The following is a 23,374-nucleotide window of genomic DNA, read 5'->3' as shown; positions in this document are numbered from 1 at the left end:
AGAAGCTGACATCGTATTCAACATAGTTGAATTAAAAGAGAAAAGGGAAACATACTCGAGACTTATTTCATAGTATCCACACAAAAGCGAAAAGTTTATCTACATTATGTTTTCTAGTATGTCGCTAATTAACTCGTTAATAATGATAGTCGAAGTTATCAACGTCAGTTTTGGCCCATTTGTTAATGGATCATTGTTGATGAATGAATCCTGAGAAAGGGGTTTCAATGAGAACATTTTTGTAATCACTGCCTTTGTGACCAATCACTTCGTGATTTATCATTGATGAACATATCACATAGGCTCATTCCTACCTTTATAGCTTTTAATGCACGTCGATGTTAAGATCTGTCAAGTTATAATTTGGGACTCAGAATTAAAGTTCCCTCTTAAAAAGAAAGTTCCCTTTTCGTTCATACAATCCAATATTGCCCGCTGATTGAAGACCTTGCCAGCGTTTACGTTGGTATATCCCCCTTGTTTTAACTATTTCCAAGTTCATCCAAATGTACGAACAAAAATATGGAAAATGGTGGAATGTATAATTATGAATAACATTCGATAGATCTGCTGAAATCCTTCATAGGGGCAATTTAGAATGATTGCTAGCCAAAGTTAATTTGAAAATGTGAAAGTTGTCATATTTAGAAAGGATATCCTATGCATGTGCAGTAGAAAATATGCTGGAAACACTGTGTGTATCCATATGCGCCTTGTTTTTCTTTGCAGGCTACAGGCACTTAGCCACTACTCCCTTTAAAAATATGGGACAACTTATTTTGAAAGTCGTTTATTCACGATATGATTTCATTTCTGACCCATAGAATTATTGCAAAATGGCTTCGCTCTCCAGGCCGTTTCTGGCCTTGTCATAGCATAACCTGCATCGAGAATTAAGTAAATCTTGCGGTAAAAGTCGAAGTTTTTCTTTTAATAAAAACGCCATCATACTTGTTTTATTTTCCTCTCACAATGCACTCCTTGCTTTTATGACGCTCTCCGTCCCTGCTGGCCATCAGTATGCGCTGGACGTAGTTTCTCCTTTGAATTGCCCCTTTGCTTGTGCCCGGAGTCATTTGTTCTCTCCCCGGCATCCGAGGGAAAGAGGCGGGCCGGAGGAGCTTGAGGTGGGTGGGACAGACTTCTCGAAAGCTGGGGCTCTATTTGAATGAGGCCTGCCTCAAGTGATACAGGGAAGTCCCTCGCTTTGACGTATACCCTAGCTCTCCTAACTGCCCCCTCCCGCCATTCCTACTCCCACCTCTCCGTCCACTCTTGTTTTGAAAACCCTTTTTTTTCAACTCCCTGTTCCAGCAATGTGTGTACGCTTTTCAGAAAGGATATGGAGACGAAACGAGCCATGATTCACTGACCGAAAAATAAGTGTCTCTTTCGTGACGGTCACTGAAAGTATTGCGTTTTTACTTTAATCGCTCTTTGGCGCTCATGGGATTGCGTATAATTGATGTTTTAATGTCACATTGTGATTCTCATCACGAACAGATAGAAATCACTCAGCATCAAGTTTCAACTTTAATCGATCGTTAACTTCGTAATGCCAAATAAAACGAACCTTTAGACACAATTATGAACCATCTAAAATATATTAAGAGTGTCGTGGAGAAGGATATCTTTACCTATTATTCCTCGATATATCATTTCCTATTTAATTATGTATCATTTGATGGATTTTTAAGGATCAACTTACCACAAGTTAACAGACGTTCTAGGAAAATATTGATCTTAAATAATAAATATTTTTCTGTTAAGTTCTTGTCGATTTATCTTTCATTACAAATTGATGGAGGAAGTATTTTACCTGATAAATAAGTAATGGAGACTTAATGAATCACGAAGAGCGAGAAAAGAACTATTAAATGTCAGATTTGTATTAATTGTTCATAAAAGCTTTCATCCAGCCTGGAAATGGGGAAAAAATAGCTTTAATGCATGGCAATAATTATTTAAAAAATTGGCTTTCTTTGTATGAAATATAACGTTTAGCTTGATTAAATTAATTATTTTACACTTACTGTATAAAAAAATTAACAGATCCACGTGGGCATCATATTTTCGATATCTATGACTAGAAATAACGTTTTTAATTTTATACAGAATTTTTTGACAGCTGCAAAGCCATTTTATTGTTTCGGAATTTTTGATAATGTTTGAATTGTTGACTTATGTCCGTTCTTATTTATTTCGTGTCACCCAACAAATTTCATTTATTACTGTTTTCCTTTATATCCTCATTATTTAAAATATCATTAGGGTTCTAGTAGGCTCACCGTTGGTTTTAGAAGAAAAATCCGCTGCATTCAAGTATTCTTTTCGCTATAGATGTAAAGATCGCCGAAGGGGAGTGAAGGGCAATGAGACCCCTAGATTTGTATTGTCATAAATTTAAGACACTATGATTTATTTTGTTAATCCATCCATTTTAACCATGTGATGATATAAGCTGGAAGAAAATAATACACTTGGATGAAGAGTAGGAGGGAAAATGGGAATGATCAATGCCGGAGCTCATAGTAACTCTGAACATGAGAAATGGATATTCCGGTCTATAAATTTATTATTTTATAACAGTTAATAAATTCATCGTGCATTTATTTTCACCCATATTACAGCAGCCAATCTTTCACTTTATTAGTGACTTGTTCCGAATCCATTTTGCTGTAGATTTAATATTTTTAAATTTTCTAAACTTAATGATGTATTTTCTTATTTTGCCGACAAAGAATCTATGACTGGCAGACTAATTCATCTCTAGTAGCCAGGAAAAGGGCGCATCAGAATGGTTAGGTTTGAATGATAGAATAACAAAATTGACATCATGCTGAAAGTGGTAGCATGTACATTTACGTTGCTCCAGGTTAAAAGCCAACGACACATCAAAATAATACTAGTAAAAATCACACAAATTTTAAATTACACAGACTTCCGAAATCAATTATGTTAAATTTAGAATTAAGATCAGCCATTTTACATAATTCTGCATACTATTGTGAATTTTTCATAATTTATTGATTTTCAAACAAATTTTGTATGCTAACTAGGTTTGGATGGATAGTATTTGACATATCAATATGTTTTGCATCTCCTAAGAATTAAGATATTTAGAAATAAATAATCTTAGTGATTGTTTGAAAGAAAATCTAGATTATAATTTTAATTAGTGTCATTACTGTTTCAAGCATATACTTGGATTCGGAGGTGTATTATTTTTTTATATTGTCTGCGGTATACGTGTAATTTTAATTCCAATTGATTTCAGGATCAAACGCAAATTATTAGCATTTTTATTTTTCATTGACTCAAACAGTTATGTTTTATTATTTATATTAATAAATGCGCAGGAAATAATCCTTCCTTAATTTTTTCTATCAAGTTATTCTTTATTTTTTAAATTTTATGCGAAATTCAAATATAGCTATTATTTATCTGAATTCTTCTTCACCCTCTATCTAAATCTTTTTAATTTCATCGCAACAATAAGGGCTAATTATACACTTTTCGATCGTCATTAGAGAACCACTATCAATTAATTTTTAAATCATTGAATACTTTCAATTGATACAAATATTTTTGAATGGAATCTGAACAAGTAATCGCCATATTAGTACTTCAGGCGTCAATCAGGTACTTTCACTCAAAACTGCCGGATTTCATCGAGTTTTTGCCACCATGGATGAATGGGCGTAATAATTCCGATTTTTCCAAAGTGATTTCAGTAGTATCACATCATAAGTATAGAGATTTAAATTGTGATCCCATGGCGGGTCAATGCGGAGATATTCCCGGTGGATTGTTGTGTGCGACCGTATAAATCAAAATATACTATATTGTCTCGGGAGATGATGCTGTCTTGGGGTAGAACAGCCATTGAGCTATCATTCTAATTTCTGTCTTCTTCATGTGACGTCAAGAAAAATATCTAAGTATTAGAATGCAATTTTTACGTCAAATCAAAATTTAATTTTTGAGCTGTAAGGGTATTAATGCATGCAGGTACTTTTCAGGTGTAGCCAACCCCAACTCGGCTGTTGAGGAAACATGCGGTTCGGGGGTGCTCTTTAATTCCCTTTGACGACACTGATCTCTAATCCACATAGGACAAATGGTCTTTCAAACGAAAGAAAATCCCGACCGCAAGTAGTGTATAATCGGTAGGCAAGTCGGAACTCGAGCCAGAATACCCAGTGTTTCGGTACGTTTCAGATTTTCTTCCCTTCTTCCAAGGATTAAAATTGTATTTATCGCTTCACAGAATTCCAGGCATACTTTCTTTCCGTTCGCGGCTCGTAAGTTTCGCCTCACCGAGATATGTTTCACTTTCGAGATTTACCGCTTAGTCAGGTATTCAGGCAGTAGGCAGGTAATCTAACCGACCCAGGTTTCGATTTCCAAAAGATAAAAAGACACACTCAAAAAATATGTGGTGGGTATAACAGCTTTTAATGGTCATGACATGAACGTTCGTGATCAACATCTGTTTCCTTGATAATAAATCGTAAAAGCTGAAATATGGATCAGTTTAGTTAAGAAACTTTGGCCTATTCTACAAAAAATGTTTTTCCTGGGATTACCAACATCTATATTCATTTGGCTATGAACCTCAATTACATAGAAGGTGACTTCGTTAGATTTCATCTATTTAAATAAAACATCCTATAACATTACTTGCATGAAACTATGGTTGTGAATGGAGCACCGTAATACTTTGACTTAATCATTTCTGTTTTTCAAGACTAATATGCTACGGAATGCGCTGTCGATAGTGACACATACGTGCACGTGGCTTCACCCTCTTAGGGAATGTTCGACGAGTAAACCGCTTTGTGCAAATCTGGTTTCCTAAATGGATCTTTAGCAGTATGTGTCATCGTAAATAAATACCTTGCCAAAATTATTAAAAGGCTCATCCGAGAGCAATTCGGTAGCTTCAGAAGTTAGCCAATCGTTCGAAAAAGGATTGACAACAATTTTGTGGAGATAAATGGTTTCCGTTTTTTTTTATTTTATTCCCGGGAACCATTCTCCTTCCCCTCCCTTCCTGCAACACCTCGTTCCGTCGCCCTTCAGCGCCTATCCCCCCCCCTCCTCTCGCAGCCCGTCGCTTGCCTCAACCCCCAGCCAATTACCTTTCCTCTTCCCACAAATCCCCCGCCGGTCTCTCCTTCTACCCCTCCTCCACCACTCAGTCACTCCCACACCCAGAGACTATATTCACCCGCCCCCTTACAGTTCTCTCTCCCTCCCGCCACCCCTCAAATCCAATTCTCCACCCCTTCTGATCCATTTTCCGGCCATTCCCTTAGCTCCCTATTCGCCTCGACCCCTTCGGAATGGTATCGCCACCAACGAGGCGCTCCCTCTGAGCTTCCCAGCTCTCTGCATTGTGCCCTCGGCAAAAATGTCAACTCCGAAATCCACTCCATCCAGAAGAGGAGGATTGTGAAATAGATATATACATATATCTTTGAGGTTTCCTGGCAGTGATCCTGTTCGTCCTCCGACGTGCAGGTGATGTATCCAGTGATGAATAATTACAGAACGTTTTTGTCAAAGATGACCGCCGCGGTAGTCCAACTGAGTGCCTCCGTTGGTAATGGGACGGCACATTGTTGCAAAATGACGGAAACTGCGAGGAAGTCAGAGAGCTGAAGAAGTGATGAGGGCTCAGTAACATTACAAATCGGTCCAAATAATTTCCAACGTAGCGGAAAATGTTCGCAATCCTCATATATATTCGATCACAATACCGGCATATTTAACGCAATCCATTCAGAGCGTATGGTTTCCATACGGATGAGTCCAGCTGAAACGTTAATGCAGTTCTTTCCCTTTGTTCATCCCGGTATTATGTGACATTGATAAAAAAATGTATGCGCCGAATTCAATGGATTTATTCTCTTTCCGATATTGCAGGCACCATGCCAGGTGGAGCTGGAGAACTGGGTAAACAGTATTCACAGTGCATGTGCGGCCGCGTTCGCGCGTCATAGAGGAAAGACCGGCACTCTTCATCTCCTTCAAGAAGAAATATTCCGCCTGGAAAAAGCAATTGAATCGGTAAGTTTCTAATATTTTTGTAATGTTTGGATGTAGAAATTTTGAAGCTGAATTTCCGGAAATATCCATTGGCGAAATGTCGAAAGCGTTGTCATCATTCCCTCCCGTACTTTTTTTTGTTTACTTTAGCTGGTCCCTACGCGCAGTCGTTCTCTAACAAAGCTGCCCTTAAAAAAGGGAACGACTTATTTACTTGCTGAAAATTCAACGCTTATATTTCACGCTTGCATTTCTATAGGAAATTACCACCATCAAATACCCCACTAATGCTCTATTATATGCATAGATACCCATTAAATGTAAACTTAAGTCCACAAAAATCATTCAAAATGGTCACAATGCTTTCAGAACTGGGTTTGCAACTACAAGAAAAGATCTAGAATGAATTAGTAAAGACATTTAAGAGTGAGTTCACATCTGAAGATCGATCAGTTATTATTAAATTTCTGTGTTATATTTTCCAATTTGGCGTCAAATTAGGTAAATACGAATATATGCCAGAACCAGTGCATTTACGAACTGATTTTTCGCGAACTAATTGTGATTGCTACGAAGGAATTTTTCACTAACTAAATCGTTTCCTAAATTTGATTTTTCATTTCCTTTTCTATTTCCCCTTTCGTGCACTATCATAGACTTACAGCCTAGTTATTCCTATTTTTAGAGAAGAGCGTGCGGTGGAGAGGGTAAGGGAATGCCCATTAAAGACGGCGTATACGAGGTACTTGGGTATGAATAAGTTTGAACTGCAGTTGAGGTTATTTCATATTGAGAAGTGTCCAGGATATTCATCCTACAGTATATCCCCTTCTCATTAAGCGTATTCATTTAAAAATTTAGAAAAGTGTATAGCCTCCGCTTGTTTAATCGCTATGTGATTGTAAACGCTCTTCTCAAGTCTAACTTGATTTTCATAACGTCTGTCCTCTGACAGTGTTTTTAATCCCCTCCAGGTATCGATTTGGTTGATGACTTTTTCAGTTTTGTTTTCAATTCCCTCTTTTTAAGATTGAAATTAAACAACTCTTACTAATTCGTAAACGTAATAGATCTAATAAATACCTGCACTGCAGTGCTCATGGGCTTTCTTGGGTGTTCTCTTATTTTACTTTAAAGTAAGCACTAAATATAGCTCCCACTTAATACATAGTATAGACGAGAATGGAGGGCATCACCAATATGAACACCTTTTCAGAAAATGAACACCTATAATCCGTAACGCGTTGGAAACCCAAGTCTTATCCTCAATGCCTTTCATTTATGAGCCGGGAGCAATTGAATATTTGCCTTTCATTCATTAAAAAAATGGGATAATTTTAATTGAAAATGTCATTAAAAATGACGTAGGGATTGAGAAATATCTTGGAAATGATAAAAAGGACGGGAGAATTTACATTTGTTTTAAAAAATCTATCACACTAGTGGTTGATATTTTCCTATTCATTGTGCACTTAACTCAACCGATAAATCGTGTCTTAATATTTTATAAGTCTGGTTTAAATTGTATCATATATTTTGTAATATTTTAATAAATGTTTGAGTGAATTACAAAAATCATATTAATAATTTTAGCTATTATGGGAGGCGACCAAAAGCTGGGGCAATTTGCGCTATTTTGGATACATGGATACTTTATTAGAAGTAGGATTTTCAAGAAATGGGGGAAGAGTGAAGAGGATCCCGGTGTCGGCATTAGCCTACTCTCAACGAATAACTCCTAGAGTCCCCTCACTGAACGTTCCAACGGACAGATGGCGTACTCAACTTGAATTTTTCTCCATATGGTACCCAAGTAGGGATTGGAATATCACTCAAAAATTTTTACCACCAGGATTCGAACCCAGACCATCTACACTAGCCACCACACCAAGTCCCAATCACCAGGCATGGAAGGCACATTAATGGATTCGTGACCGTGAACAGTTCTTGTTTGCTAATTGACAAAATTTAATCAATCAATAGATATGTATAGCTCGAGTTTGGAGCATTTAAATAAGAATTAAAAATCAGTAAGTCGCCAACCTCATTAAGTCGTGCCACGCAGCCATGGATTGATTCCTGCAAGCACGACAAGACTACAGCCATTTCTCTTTAACCTCGTCGTTGTGCAACGGCGACAACTAGCCCACGTCTCCAAGAAAGGTTAGCAACTCATCAGACGCCTGAATGATGGGTGCTGTGTCACTCCTCGCTTAACGGTAAGGGTTATTAAGGAGAAAGGGAAACTAAGCTAATGGACTGTTTTGGAGGGTTGCGAACGTTTGGAGCTGCCACTATATCCTGTCTGTAGGGCATGGAGACAAACACCTGACTCCTGCAATGAAAACTTTCTTTAAGCTCGTATTGCGTTCGTTTTCTCACGTTCCTTCCTTGTACATGTATGCGTAATATACATTGCTAACCAATGATGCATGCGTCATTACCACGCAATTATTTAACTCACCAGTAAATATTTTTTCGTTGGTTCGCAAGGCTGAGGAATTTCAGTTGATTGATCGCTGACAGCCAGTACTCCTAAGAAAGCTGTTTTATAGATTTCAATGCCATGAGGGCGTGCAAGGTATACCTCTAATTAGAATTCCCGGACATAACCAAGAGGTGACGTCATTCAAAGGACAGTTGCCGATCAGATAAGCGAAAGCTACTGCGCAACTCACCGCACATAACAAACAATTTGAATTTTTTTAGCAGCCCACCAGGAAATTTTAATGCTATTTTTGTGAAAGCATGGAGTCATTTAGTTTTAACATGGATTTTGCCGCTAACGCTGCATTCTTTAAGTAAGAAGTTGGTTTTATTGTGAGAAATGATATTCCTATTATTGTTTTTGTAATCAATATTTCGAACCTCTTCCTCACCAGGATCAAAAACTTAAACACATGGCTGAGCTGCAACAAAGTGTAGTGTCAGATCCAGAAACGAAAGCTCAGATTGGATCACAAGTAGTACAGTGGGAGGAAAACCTTGAAAGACTTCACTGTGAACAGTTCAGACTTCGATGCTACATGGCCTCACTTCAGAATGGCGAGCTGCCTAATCCTAAGGTAAATAATAAATATTTTGAGCTTGTCATACCTTCGTGGGTTTACGTTGGTCATGTTCCCGAAGGTAGTTAGATATTTCGTTTAATCAAACTTTGAATGTGTTGTCACTATTTTCCGTTTTCATATCATATTGGTATTTTATGTAATAATAAGCCTAAGGGAATTAATGTATAAAGTTTCGGGTGGAGAATTGATTATTAGTGTGTTGTTAATGGTCCATGGTTCTTGCTTTCGCAATTGCTAAGTGTTCTCAACTGTAGACTGTGAAGTTTTAATTTTCTTCTAATTTGTAAGTTGGATTTTATTGTTAATTTTCCCTTCCATGGTCATTTCACAGAGTCTACTGACCCATGTATCCCGTGCTACTAAAGGCACACTTAACCGCCTAGGAGTGTTCACAGTGTCTTCCTTTCACGCCTTTATCTGTGCTCGCTCACCCTCTCTGCTCAACAATCTTCTTGCTGGTCGAGGTGCAACTAAGCGTAGGGCTCCTGCCTTAGCAGCTCTATCTAGAAGCAACAGTGCTAGTGGAAGCGGAGGAACTTCAGGAAGAAGGTCTTTGCAACATGTTGGTGGTGCTGGGAGTGGTTCATCCACGAATGTGCGGGATGAAAATGATAAGAATGTGAGGGTGTCACTCCCTGATGGCCAGGTAAGTAAGTTTTATAATATCCAGTTTCAAGACTTGTTGACTCCACTGTTATTATTCATGCTCCTATGTACGTTGTTGCTATCTGTAGAAAACTGATGTTTTCATGCTAAGCAATTATTAATATTAGGGCAGCCCATGTCATTCTGCATCTTCAGTCTGAAATTAATATGTTTATGGTGTGATCATTCTCAATAGCAATGGCTTGAATCCTGCTTTGGGCGTTGATGCTGTGAATATATTTGGAGGCAATATGAAGCAAATTATGTTTCAAATTTTCCTTCATAGTTTGGCAAATGTTGTGGCTTAACCTGGCAGTTGGCTCTTGTCCTTTTTCCATGCATAATGTGTAAAATATTTCTTCAAGCAGTATACTTGTTTCAATTATTAATGATTACGCTGAATGAGATTTACTGCGCTCCATTTTACTTACAATCTAATGGTCAATATTTAACATGGCTAATATTAACAAACACTTTTCCTGTAACTGACAACATTTTTAAGCTCTATGATGAATTGGCATTAAATGCGGTGAAACAAAGGTTTTTCCACTATTTATTGCCATTTCCTGAAACATATCCAAAACCTTATAGAAAAGAATCAAAATTTAATTATCGTTTTCATGCTAGTTGATTGATTAATGAAATGGCTAGTGTAAAAAGAGGAATATATGGAAGGAACACCTAGGGAAGTCAATACATAACATCAGATATGATGTCTGCTATTCCACATACACTATTTCAGTTAAGTTTTGAAAAACTCTCAAGCATTATGATAACAGACGTTGATGTTGTTAAGGTGATGATAACTTTTGTATTTCAAATTTCCCCAAATCATATTATATGGATTAAAATAGGAGTGAAATAGGAAAGATCCCTCATCATAGCTAGTGCTAGTACACTGGCAGTGAACCTTGTTTTCATTACTGAAATTTTTAAATATTACATAAAAATTGTTTATAATATGATGATTGATTTGATTTTCATTTGAGTTTAAAATTTGCTCTGACAGAGTGCTGTGGTTTTTCTACGTGAAGCCCTGTCTGTTGAAGAGTTCCTCACTGCAGCTTGTGGTCGTCGGGGGTTGAGTCCTACAGAGCATTTTGTCCGTGTGAAAAAACGAAGGGATATGGAGGATACCAACTACTTTGTACCTCATCGTACTGATCTCATTGAAACATATGTATGCATAATTTTTTACTTATGGAGTTTTTGGTGTTAATAATACCTTTTACATAGGTAGTGCCCATATTTTTGCCAAATATTTACAACCACGAAAATAGTTCAGCAACTCCATTCCAACTGGCCCTGTATATTTTTTCCAAATATTTACATCCAAGAAAATAGCCCAGACGCTTCAGTTCAGTAATTATACAAGAGAATTCTTTCATTTTTATGTTATATTCTTGAAAAACATCACTTTTGTTCTATGTCAGTTATTTTCCAGTCTTCCTCAATTTGGTAATATTTATAATTGAATTGCCATTACCGTAACATTAATTCCCTTGCTTTTTTGTTGTCCTTTTTATTTTTATTATTGTCTGTTAATGGAAGTATCATGCTTTTGTTTTATAGATATTATTTTAGATTATAACTTTTTTATGTTTCAACCTTTCTACTAACTCATAACAGAAAGTCTCTAAACAAGTTCATTAATTCAAGGTCAATTATTTTATTTTATATATCTGCTACTCTTCTTGGGTATACTTCATCAACAAAATAAATTCATATGGGGATGTTATCCCTAGCTAATTGGAATTTAGCTTTAATTTTGGCTAACTTTTAGATGCTACATGCCTTTGTGAAAGCTTGTCGCTGATTGGCCATGGGCAGTGCCTCCTTAATTGCCTTGTTATAAGCAGTGCAGTAGAGCTGCTTTTACTCTACTGCTTGTATTAAATATATACTTTACCACTTTGATAAAAGTGTATTTAAGTATGCATATACTGCTTTACCTTTGGGGTCACATAATGATAAATTTACTTAGTGATATGCTCTCCAAAGTAAATCGTAGCTTGTATATTGCATAGGTTCCTATATTTCATTTCCTGATGTAATTTACAAAATTTGATTTAAAATGTTATGCGTTACCATGTTAATGGTTTGTACTATGGTCATGCAGCTAGAAAAACCACTTGAGGTGTCATAACCTATGGCATATTTGTTAACGTCATAGTCATTATTTATATGCCTTAGAAAGGATTCTTTTACAACTAACAAGAACCAGCTCATTCATGAGAGTATTATAACTCTGTCACTCAAACTGTCACTCAGTTGAAATAGAAAAGTGTTGCAGTCTTATCAAAAATAGTGAGGCATGGATCAATTCCTCAAAAGTTAACAAATTAGCATGGCAGTGTACAGAGAATATTATGTAGGTATAGTATAGTAGAGTACCTATTACCTATAGTTGTAGCAGCGTGGAGAGAAGAAAAAATTCTCAAAAATAGGACAGATAATGCTAAAACATATCACATACATTAAGTTGCATTTGTGAAAAAAGCTCCCACTATTCTTTACCTCAGCTTATTACTCCTGTTACATATTTCTCCTTGTTACTGCTTCCTCCCTTTCTGCAGTATTGGTTTGATAATTTTGCATTTATGGGCTCAAATTCCTGGTGGCTTTTTCTTAATTTGTAAATGCCAACTTTTTCACCTCAAGTCAGCATCTACATACTCCGGATTGGAGAAGATTTATGGAGAATAATTAGCTTTTGAACTCCTACCAATAGAAAATGAGGAAAATTGATTCTCTATTTTATATTTTTTCAAGTCTCTTTCCCTTTTGAAATCAAATTTATCTTGTGATGTCTTTGTTGTAAATTAATTAGACTTTTAGTAAAGAAATCTTTCATTTTGATGTCTGAGATTATGATGCTCAGCATTGCAACAATTATACTATTTTTATTTATCAGAACTAATGGCTAGGCTTTTTTTTACTGCCAACCTATGAGTCACCTTATTCATGGCAATGATGGGTATTAGAAGTTTGTTGAGAATTTTACGACCAGGTACTGAGTGGCAGTTTGCTGACAATATAAGAGAGACGTAATGCATGATCATGCATTATCAGTTGTTGGAGTCAAAGATGCCTTATTATGGAAATAGTAAGTTACTAAGGATGCATTTTAATTATGTAAGCCTCTACGTTGGTTATTTTACCTTGTAGTTTGTCATCAAATGTTCTGGCACAATAGAACACCTAAATAAAATAGAAAACACGTAAAAGGACACTCACATTACCGTAGGTTTAAGCTGTTGGCCTTCTTTGAGGCCTTCTTCGGGTCAGACTGGAAGGTCTCAGGTGGGGGAAGCGAGGGGGATAGGTGCAGGGTTGCTGGGAAGGGAATTAAAGATGGCAGTTAAGGGTGGGAATTTCAAAAGATCGGAAAGCTATTATATATGTGGATTTGCATGTGAATGGCTAGCAAGAGAAGAGAGTGAGGCAGAATTACAGGAGTAGCGGTGATTGTTCATTCAAATGGACAAGGGGGTAATGCATTTGCCTATGTGAAATGAAGAGCATTGTTTGCATGACAAAAGATAGATAATGTTTTTGGAGAGCATGGGAAAGAGGTGGAAGGGCAATGAGGGGATATGGGGAGGGGGAGGAGATCTGATGAGCAGATATGTTTTACATTGAGGGCGGTTGCAAGTAGGTTAAAGATGACGAAATTTGTCGGAGGGGGGGGGGGTACCAAAGGGTTGGTGAATCTCAGAATGTTTCTGAGATTGATGGGTCATCTGTATGCGAGAGAGGGGCATTGGGGTAGTAGAGATGAGGTAGCGTCATTATCGTGTAAATAGGAAACAGTATGCACTAGTAAATACTAATGTACAGTAAAAAATATATAGTAAATAATAATGTACAGTATAAACAAGAAAAGTAACTCATTAGTTTTTCAATTTTCGGTGGGTAAGCCACCCTTCTGAAGGAAGAGAAGGAAGGGACATACATATATATATATATATGTGTGTGTATGTATATGTATATATCAACTATATGAATGACTGTTTAATGGATTAATATCTTGAAATGGGAACCACTGTACATAGTTTTTTTAATGCTTTCAAGATGAATGCATTTATCTTTGGCTAATCAGTGAATGTATCATAAAATACACTTGGTGTATAATTAATTTGAGCAATAAGCTCCTAAATGATATATCTTAGGTCAGTTATAGTCAGCCAATTAGTGATCAACTTTGCTGCTGTATATAAGGCATCTTTTTTTTTTAATGCCGTACAAATATGACTTTAATTGGCAAAGAGCAGCACTCACTCTACTCATTCTACTTTAGTAATTGACAAACTTTTGGCCATCAATAATTGTTCAAATCTTTTATGGCTGTTGGTTTTAACTATTACTCTTTTTTTTTAATCAGTAGGGTAAATTTATGCATGCTAGGGTTGAATTTCCTCTTAGGATAGAAAAAAACTTCCATTAATTCAGCTGAAGAAATTTTGTAGCAATAATACCTATGTGTATGATACTTTTGAGTGGTCTTTGAGTCTCAATAATACTTTAACTTATTTTGATGATGTTTACGCAGTTGCATACACATGAAGTGGTGGAGGTTTGTGCCAAAATCCTGTATCAAGTCGAGCTGCAACGCACAACTCTGGAGCACATGTGGGGATTTTCAGTGGAGGCTGAGCTTATGGAAAATGCTGATCGCCAGGATGAGCTTTGCTGCTATGTCAGCAGGGTGGAGGACAAGTCTGTGGCTATGCACAATGGTACGTTAAATTCCTCTTAACATAATTATACAGTCTATAGACATTCAGTATGTCCTCACATCATTGAATTTTTCAGATTTTGAAATTAGCATAATATTTTTATGAACTCTTCACGAGTGACTTAACGTTAATCTATCGATAAGTATAAACTGGATAGGATTTTTCTTACATCTTGTTTTCATTCATAAATGTGAGGATTAGTCTCAGTCAGTCTCTTTAAAAGATTGATCTCACAACTATATTTGAGATTGATGTTCATAAGTTGTTTTATGTTAATTTTAAGCTTGTAATGATGATGATCAAAATATTAATCTATCCCTTAAGAGATCACCATTCACAATTAGATTGATATGCATATTGTTTTTATTTTGATATGATAATTTGCCTGGCTAGTTCTGCCTCTTTTTAAAAATTTATTAGCTCTTTATCATAAGGTTGCTCTCTGTTGGAACTACCTCATATTCATTTATGACGTCAAAATATTCTCTGAAATCTTTTAGGCAAAATAGTACCTGATTATGGCTGTTTCCATAACTACAGAAAATATTCCATCAAAGGCTAATGACTTAATTTATTATGTAATATGGCACTAACATGTTGTTTGTTTTGGGTTTCCGGTAGACTAGCATTTACTTAAATATAGTTAAAAAATTGGAGTTAAAGAAAGTAACCTTAAAGTTATTTAGTGTGATAATTGTGACTTCACTTGGTGTAGAGTAAGATCTCATTGTATTAATATCAAAGAGACCAAAATATGGCTTTATAATGGGTTCGAAATAATTGAAGTTTCAAAGAAAATATTTTTTTATGATTCCTTATTTGAACTGTAAAGTTGCAATAATGTCATAATCTACTCATTCATTCACGAAATGTGGACCCTTTATCAAATGCTAATGCAAACTTTCTTTTATGCCAAAGCTAAAAGTTGTAAATCTTGAAGGAATGATTAAAAAGCAAAAGATGTGTGTGTGGGTCATGAGACCAGATGCTCCCTCAGATTTTAATGCGGTCTCATTTTGAATAATTATTCCCAAAAGACTGTCTTCAATCAAGACTTCTCATAGCTTTAAATCATATAGTCACTTTTTCACATTTTATGAAAGGAGAATAACAAAGATGTACACTCGGGAAAAAATTAGAAGAATGGGAAATTATCAAGTCTGGGATGGAAAAGGCATGAAAATTAATTTTGTATTCCTAAAATTATAATTATAAGAAAAGGCAATAGTGTATTTAGTTATAAAAAGGCAAACAGAATAGGTATTTGGAATATTTTGGCTTATTGTTGCCGTACATTTTCTATCAGCTGTCTATCTTGTGTTTCTTATTTTAGTTTCAGTCATTTTTTCTTTTTGGTTCAGAAATCCAATAACTTGGCCCGGCCCTAGCTGTTGACTGCTACCTTTTTTTTAAAGCGTCCCAAAAATTTTATTTTACAAAGGTGTATAGGGTATATAAATGTTCTTGCTAAAATAGCAGTATTAATTGCACAAAGTTAAATACTTGTAGATATCATTAAAATTAGATTATGAATTACTCAAAGAATTATGAATTAATTTGAATGTAATTTATCACCACGAAATTCTGCTCAGTGCTAATTTTGAAACAGAAACCGAGCAAGATATAGGGCGCTTAAAATATACACCTGTACCATTCCATAAATATACTTTCATAGGAAAACCTCCGGGTAAGAAAAAGTAAACATTTGGTTGGTTAAAATTTAGCAAATCTAAAGTAACTTATTATGGAGCAATGCAAGGTAGCTTTTAATGCTATTAAGAAAAATATTCCAAGAATTTACTTTAGGGTTTTCTATTTATTAAAATTAATATGTATTACTGGTCTTGTACAAGGATATGCTACATAAACTCTTGAATTTGAATGGCACATGGCAGTGAAATAATCACCATTACCCATGAATTAAATGATTGAAAGCAGTCTATCTTCACAAGTTTTTGGTATCACAATCAGTTTATTCCTGAAAGTATGATTCGATGGTGATGAATGATTCAGCATCAACAATTAATAGTGTAGTCTGTGATAAAAGTTCAGTGTCAGTATTTTCATTCACATGACTCTCTAGTCTTGAACTGCAATTCTAAATAAATTATCATCATTTTGTGGAATTTTTCCTTAGTTCTGAAGCTACCTTTTCATCAATGCCAAAATATTATATTGATGCTGCCAACACATTATTCAAATCAATAGAAAAGTGGAAACTGAAACTATAAACTCGTTAAAACTGATAAAGCTTATTTCAAGCATGCCCTGTGACCATAAAGAGCAGCGTTTCTCAACCAAATTCGATTTGTGCCTGGTCTATACTTGTTATTATTCAGATTCTATGGCATTAGAATTTGTGATATCATGAATAGTTTTAAATATTAAATACAGAAGCAACTCTTCAAAAACTAAATATGCAGAGTATGATTCGGCTTTATTAACCAGTATGCAAATCAAAATTCAGGAGGAAGGAAATGTAGGTACATATTTTTGATAGTAGTAGGCCAATAGTGGGCAGAGGAGCAGTTGAGAAACACTGACTTGGATCGGAAAATGAATGGCTTCCCTATCAGACAGCTAGAGATTAGAACTTTCACCAGGTTTACTAAGCTTGTGAGTAAAAGCTTGCCTTTTCACCAGGGATCATCAAGGGAGATGAGATAATGGTGATAAATGGTGCTATTGTGAGTGACTTGGACATGATGTACTTAGAATCAGTTCTTCAAGAGGAGCTTGCTCTATGCATGATGATGAGGTCATCAAGAACTGAGCCTCCTGACCCAGCGGGACTAATGAGAGGAGCCACGGATGACATCATCGACAGTCTAGTCTGCCCTCCTCCGCCCACGGATGGTTTGATACCAGAGGAGGTCCTCTCAGGCCTAATAGTCCCTGCTCCAGGTTGGAGTGAGTACTCAACACTTAAGATGTTTGTGTGAAAAAGGATTATTATTTGACAATTTATTCATATTTTTATTTTTATTGACTAATGTCAATTTTTCAAATAATCATTTGAATGTGTAATTTATATAATTGTCTGCTTGTAACTTTATTATGTAACCCTTAAAAATATGCTAATCAAAGAAGATACTTTTATTTGTCCTTGAAATATTTAAAAAGGTATAATCTAAAATATCAAATATAAGCTGAGAAAGCAAAGAGTTAGTTGAAATCACAATGCTTTCATTATTTAAGATAAATTGTTGAAAGTTGATTGAGGGACTTGGTACTCAAAAGCTGGATTCTTTTTTAAATATCTACTGTGCTTTTTTGTATGTGAAGAAACTGAACCATCTCCAGCTCCATCAGGGACTGACACGGCCAAGGCTTCCCGAGCCAATTCCTTTGAAATTGAGAACTTGCTCAAAGTAAGAGACTAGTAATTAATTTAAGTATTTTAACATTAGTCTTCATCTCTCGATGTTTGATTAAGATATAAGTATTTGAATAATCTTCTGATTATTAAGTATTTTTAAGGAATACTCATTATATCTAGTAATAAATATGTTAGATAATTTGGAGTTATTTTCGTTAGTTGAACACTGATAATAGTCATGGGTAAAGAAAGGTTGATTATTCTGATGACTATAACTAACATGTCGTCATGAAATGTATATGATATTATTTCACAGAAATTTAGTATTATTTTTGTAAAAGTAGTAGTAGAAGTAGTAGCAGAAGTAGTATTTTTGGTGTACTTTCCAACTGATAATGGACATTAATCTGACGAATCTTATGAATTTAGACGGCAGAACAAGTGACTGGGTTCTGCCGCTCACCAGCGGAGACTAGAAAGTCAAGTCCGACTGGAAGTGTAGCCAGTGGAGTAGGTGTTGGAGGGAGCAGTGGTGGATTGACACATCAGCTGTCAACGTCATCTCAGCAGCAGCAGCCACTGAGCAGTAGTAATAGCAATGTTAATGTTAATGGGAGTTCCTCTGCCTTGCTAACCCCTAGTAGGCAATTGACAGATGCGGAAAAGCTTAGAAAAGTTATTCTGGAACTGGTGGATACTGAGAGAACATATGTTAAGGTAAGATTCATATAGTTGAAGTTAATTTGCTATGTTAAGGTAACATATTTCGCATGCCATAGATTTGTAAGTAGTTAGCCAATAAATACTATAGGAGATAGGATTAAAAATGTAATGTCCTAACTATCATTATCATTGTGTCTTTGAAAGGATGAGCTTGAAGATATATATTAATCAACACACACTTAAAATAATATTGTATAAATCTATGAAAATATACCTCAGTGCATTTCCTCTTCATAGTTTTCTTGAATTCTGATTTTGTTCATTCAAATGTTGTTTTTTCATAGTCACTCAAGGTTTCCCTCACCTTTTCACTTTCTACATCCATGACATAAATATGTAATCTACTCTCTTAATTCTTCTCACTGGGGCTATGGGATTAGTGTTTTAAAACATTAGGTAGAACTTTGTATTGTTTTTAAACAGTATTAGTGTTATTTGATTTAATCATGAGTAACTGACAATTTTAAGTGAATATGCTGTAGCATATGAGCCCAACTATACTAGAAAATCTCTTTGCGTTGTGTGGAGGACTATCTTAATCAAATTTAACTCCACTTCTGTAAGCTCACAAGTAATTCATTGATGCAGTATATATATTTACAAACAGATGTAGTGGGATATCGAAATTCATTGATAAACACATTCATTATGACCTACAACTCCTCATCATTTTTGAGAAGATCGCAATGCAGTGTTCAAAGTGATTTTCACTGGCAGCTGGCATTTGGGATCAATATCTCTCAAAATTTCTGTTGGAACACTGGTGTTTAGTGCAATAATTACAGCCTGGTAAAAGCGAGTATATCACCACCTGATGGTGTGCCATCTTGCTAGCTATGAGTTAAATTAGTCCAGTTCCTCACCATAATTACTAAACAGAAACTAAATATAACAGAAACTAAATTACTCCGACCACATACAGACTTTAAAAAATAAAGCAATGTCCCTACTAGGCCTTCTTTGCCGCTTCACAGAAATTAAAGATCCAATTGCACTCCATTCATACTTCTCAATAATTGTCCTTCCCATCATGTCATATTGCTCCCCCAGTTGGTCCACATCATCCCCAACTAACCTTAAATCCCTTGATTGCATCTCTCACTTCTTTGCCAAAATAGTCAAACACCAAGTCCCACTCGAGATGGTGCGGGGGCTAACGTACTGGCTTCCCACCATGAGGGCGCGGGTTCAAATCCCGGCGGTGTTGAATATTTTTCAGAGGTATCTCGATCCCTACTTGAGGTGCTTTGTGGAGGGCACTTTGAGTGAGTACGCCGTCCGTCGGATGGGACGTTAAACTGCGGACCCCTTGGCGCCTTTCGTAAAGAGTAGGCTAATGCCGACGCCGGGTTTCTCTCCACCCTTCATCCTTTCCTATCCATCCCCTATGGCGCAAATGACCTTAGCTGTCGGTCGCCTCCCCTCAAAACTACTACTACTACCAAGTCCCACATTACCGCAATATGTCCTCAAATGCTGTTCTATCTTCCCTATCCATTTCTAGTCCCCAAAGCTGCAGACTTAAAGCTGATTTAAAACTCCTCTACAACACCCTAAACTCGGCTATTGATTGCCCTGAACTGCTATCTTTCTTTAACTTCAGACTACCAACCCGATCCACCCGCACCCACTCCCTACACCATCTGCCTATTCCTAGAATATCTCTCACCAAGCGCTCACTGTTATTTCGCCTCTCCTCCCTTCTAAATTCACTCCCTCACACTGTCGACCCCTTTAAATTATCAGGCAACAACTTCACCACCCAAGCTTTATCCCACCTTTCAGTAAATTAAAATTTTCCCCGGTCCATGCTTGGTTCTCGTTGTTATTGTTATGCGGTTATTGTCTTTTGTCCTCTTTTATGTTTGTTATATTTTTCACTGTAAAATGGCACCACTGCTGTATGTGAACAATGTTTCAAAATATAATAAATAAATAATTTTTTTTATTTTTATTTTACACAATTACGTTGCAATTAGGCAAATTTCCTGGTGGCAACAGTCACAGTCAGGTTAGGTCAAAGATAACTACTAACAATGAAAATTACATACGAACACATAAAAACAGATAAGAGACAAAATATTTTTACATAATGACACTTCCACATCACATACAAACAAACTTCCACATCACATACAAAATGCCGTCCACATCACATACAAACAATATTTTCAAAACTACAGTGAAGTTTATTACCCAGTGGCTACTTTACATTTCAACTTAAAACTTCTAAAATTGGATGGTAAGGGCTCAAACAAACCTCCAGGCAGCTGGTTCCAATCAATTATGGTTCTATTTAAAAAAGAGTATTTTTTCTTATTGGTTTTTTGAGTCCTTATTTTTATTTTGTGGCTATGGTCGTTTTTTCCCTTAAAGTTAGGCTTTTCTATCCCTTGCCATAAATCTTCCCACGCTTTGTCCTTTTTAACAATTCTATGCATCGCGCCTAACCTACTCCTTTTTCTTCTATTTTTCAAACTCTCCCATTTCAGTACATCTAACATATCTGTGACACTATCTGTTCTTTTGTACCTTCCGAGTACATATCTTGCTGCCTTTCTTTGAACTTTTTCTATCTTTTTAATATGTCCCTCCTCATATGGATTCCATACTATGGAGGAGTATTCTAGGATAGGGATAACCAGTGCCTTATATGCTTTTTCTTTTGTGGCTACGCTACTTCCTTTTAAATTTCTCATCACCCAATGCAATACTTTAAATGCCTTCCATGTCAAATTATCTACTTGGACTCCCCACCCAAGATCCCTAGTTAAATAAATGCCTAAATATTTGCATTGACTAGTACATGGGATTCTTTCTCCAAAGAGTGTAAATTTCCTTTTCTGCATTCTTTTTATTTGAAAATTTAATATGCTTACTTTTACTTATATTAATGCCCATATTATTATTTGTAACCCAGTCACCAAGGCGATCGATATTTTGTAATATTATGTGGTCATTTACATGTTCTATCCGTCTGTATATAATGCAGTCATCAGCAAAGAGTCTTATTTGGTAATGTAAATTGTTTGGTAGATCGTTTACGTAAATTAGGAAGAGTAATGGCCCAAGAACACTACCTTGTGGAACTCCTGCTAATACGCTCGCCTCATTTAAAAATGTATCCCCTAATTTTACTTTTTGAGTTCTGCCTCTGAGAAAATTTTTTATCCATTGTTTTACCCTCAAGTCCAATGGTAACGAATCCAACTTTAACAATAGTTTATCGTGAGGCACTCGGTCAAAAGCTGCTGAAAAATCAACAATTAATAATAAAGCCAAATTCACAGAATAATAATAATGAGTGTATTTAATTAGTTTTTACATTATACAAGTGTGAACAATATTCAATTAGTTGAGTTCTCAACAACAATAGAGAATTATTTTGATATTTGTTTGTAAGTATTGAGAGTAAGAAAAACATAAATGAATGCATTCAGCTGCTGTCAAGTTGAAAGAGTTGGGAGAAAATTTTCAAAAATGTCTTTCATCAAAGGGTAATCCATGGTTGTAACATGTTGTGAAACAAATTTATCTCAGTTGTGTAGTCAGGATCCTCTTTATTTAAGGGTTAAGTGTTCTTACTTATGTCGAAGAAATAGACTTCTTGAGCTTTTTTTTTATTTTAGTTTGTTGATAATTTATAATAATGTGATTAACTGTGTGTGAACTAGTATAATAATGTTTAATCCGTTAAATTTGAGTGATAGATTTCAATCCCAATTAATCTATAGTTAAGCTTAAGTTTTGTGATGAATTTTGCAATGGATTTAAATGTTCAGGGTACATGCAAGGTGATAATTTGTATATTATATACTTGTTTTCCTTCTCTTTTAGCATTTAAATAGTTTGCTAGAAAATTATCTTGAACCACTCAAGAAAGAGACATTCCTATCAAATGCAGAAGTCACTGCATTATTTGGAAACATTCAGGAAATAGTTGCGTTCCAGCGGCTCTTTTTGCAAAATCTAGATGAAGCTCTCCAATTGGAGCCGGAGTTCAATCATTTTGAGCATCCTGGACAGTTCAAGGTATGTGCCTTGTGTTCTGATGATTTTAATAAGTTGGTTACTAATTATGACAAATTTAACCTATTTTTTAAATTCTTTTTCAGAACGTTTTATTCTCCATTGGCAGTGCCTTTCTTTACTATGTCAACCATTTTAAATTATACAGTTCCTTCTGTGCAAGTCACTCAAAAGCACAAAAGGTCCTCCATCCTAGTAAGTACAGCATTAATTTTGTACAATGGTTTTTCATTGGACGTGTTTTCATCAGATAAAAAAGCTATAAATTTCTCAACCTATGAACTTATGGAGCATATAAGTGGAAATTGAAATACTAATTTAAGATCATGGAAATTGAATACTTTTAAATCTTTTTGATTTGAAATAATGTATTTTTTTGTCTATGCCTTTAGTTTCTGAAATCAAATTTGTGGGGAAAAAGTGTCTTATTGTAAATATCTATGGCATGCCTGATTTCACTCTCAAAATGTTCCTTGCAGATGAGGGTAACCAAGCACTTCAAGAGTTCTTGCAAGCACGCAACCCAAGGCAACAGCATTCCTCGACTTTAGAATCGTATCTTATAAAACCAATACAAAGGATTCTCAAATATCCATTGTTACTTCAGCAGTTGAGGAACCTCACAGATCCACGGTCTGATGAGCATACGCATTTAGTTGGTAAGTTGGCTAGATTTAATCCTATGTAGCATGACTTACATGTAATTGTGCATTTACATGTACATCAATATGGTGTGATGGTCTTCAAAGAATGTGAATAAGTAGGTTTTTGAAATGTAAGAATGGAAAATAGAT

At 35.7% G+C, this 23,374-nt stretch overlaps 1 protein-coding gene across 1 annotated transcript in view; it reads left to right on the top strand.

Moving 5' to 3' along the window:
• Positions 1-23,374, top strand: part of sif (still life) — a 250,300-nt gene that overhangs the window by 214,872 nt on the left and 12,054 nt on the right. Inside the window, exons 12-22 of the mRNA XM_071584246.1 lie at positions 5,932-6,075; positions 8,937-9,119; positions 9,457-9,771; positions 10,780-10,950; positions 14,323-14,509; positions 17,153-17,419; positions 17,795-17,880; positions 18,258-18,545; positions 22,389-22,583; positions 22,667-22,775; positions 23,060-23,239. Of these exons, the coding sequence (XP_071440347.1) occupies positions 5,932-6,075; positions 8,937-9,119; positions 9,457-9,771; positions 10,780-10,950; positions 14,323-14,509; positions 17,153-17,419; positions 17,795-17,880; positions 18,258-18,545; positions 22,389-22,583; positions 22,667-22,775; positions 23,060-23,239 (2,125 nt within the window). The remainder of the gene's footprint in view (positions 1-5,931; positions 6,076-8,936; positions 9,120-9,456; positions 9,772-10,779; positions 10,951-14,322; positions 14,510-17,152; positions 17,420-17,794; positions 17,881-18,257; positions 18,546-22,388; positions 22,584-22,666; positions 22,776-23,059; positions 23,240-23,374) is intronic.

This window comes from Hetaerina americana, unplaced genomic scaffold (assembly GCF_022747635.1).
Source record: "Hetaerina americana unplaced genomic scaffold, ioHetAmer1.1.p SCAF_17, whole genome shotgun sequence".
NCBI lineage: Eukaryota > Metazoa > Arthropoda > Insecta > Odonata > Calopterygidae > Hetaerina > Hetaerina americana.
This window is presented reverse-complemented; position numbering and strand designations above follow the sequence as displayed.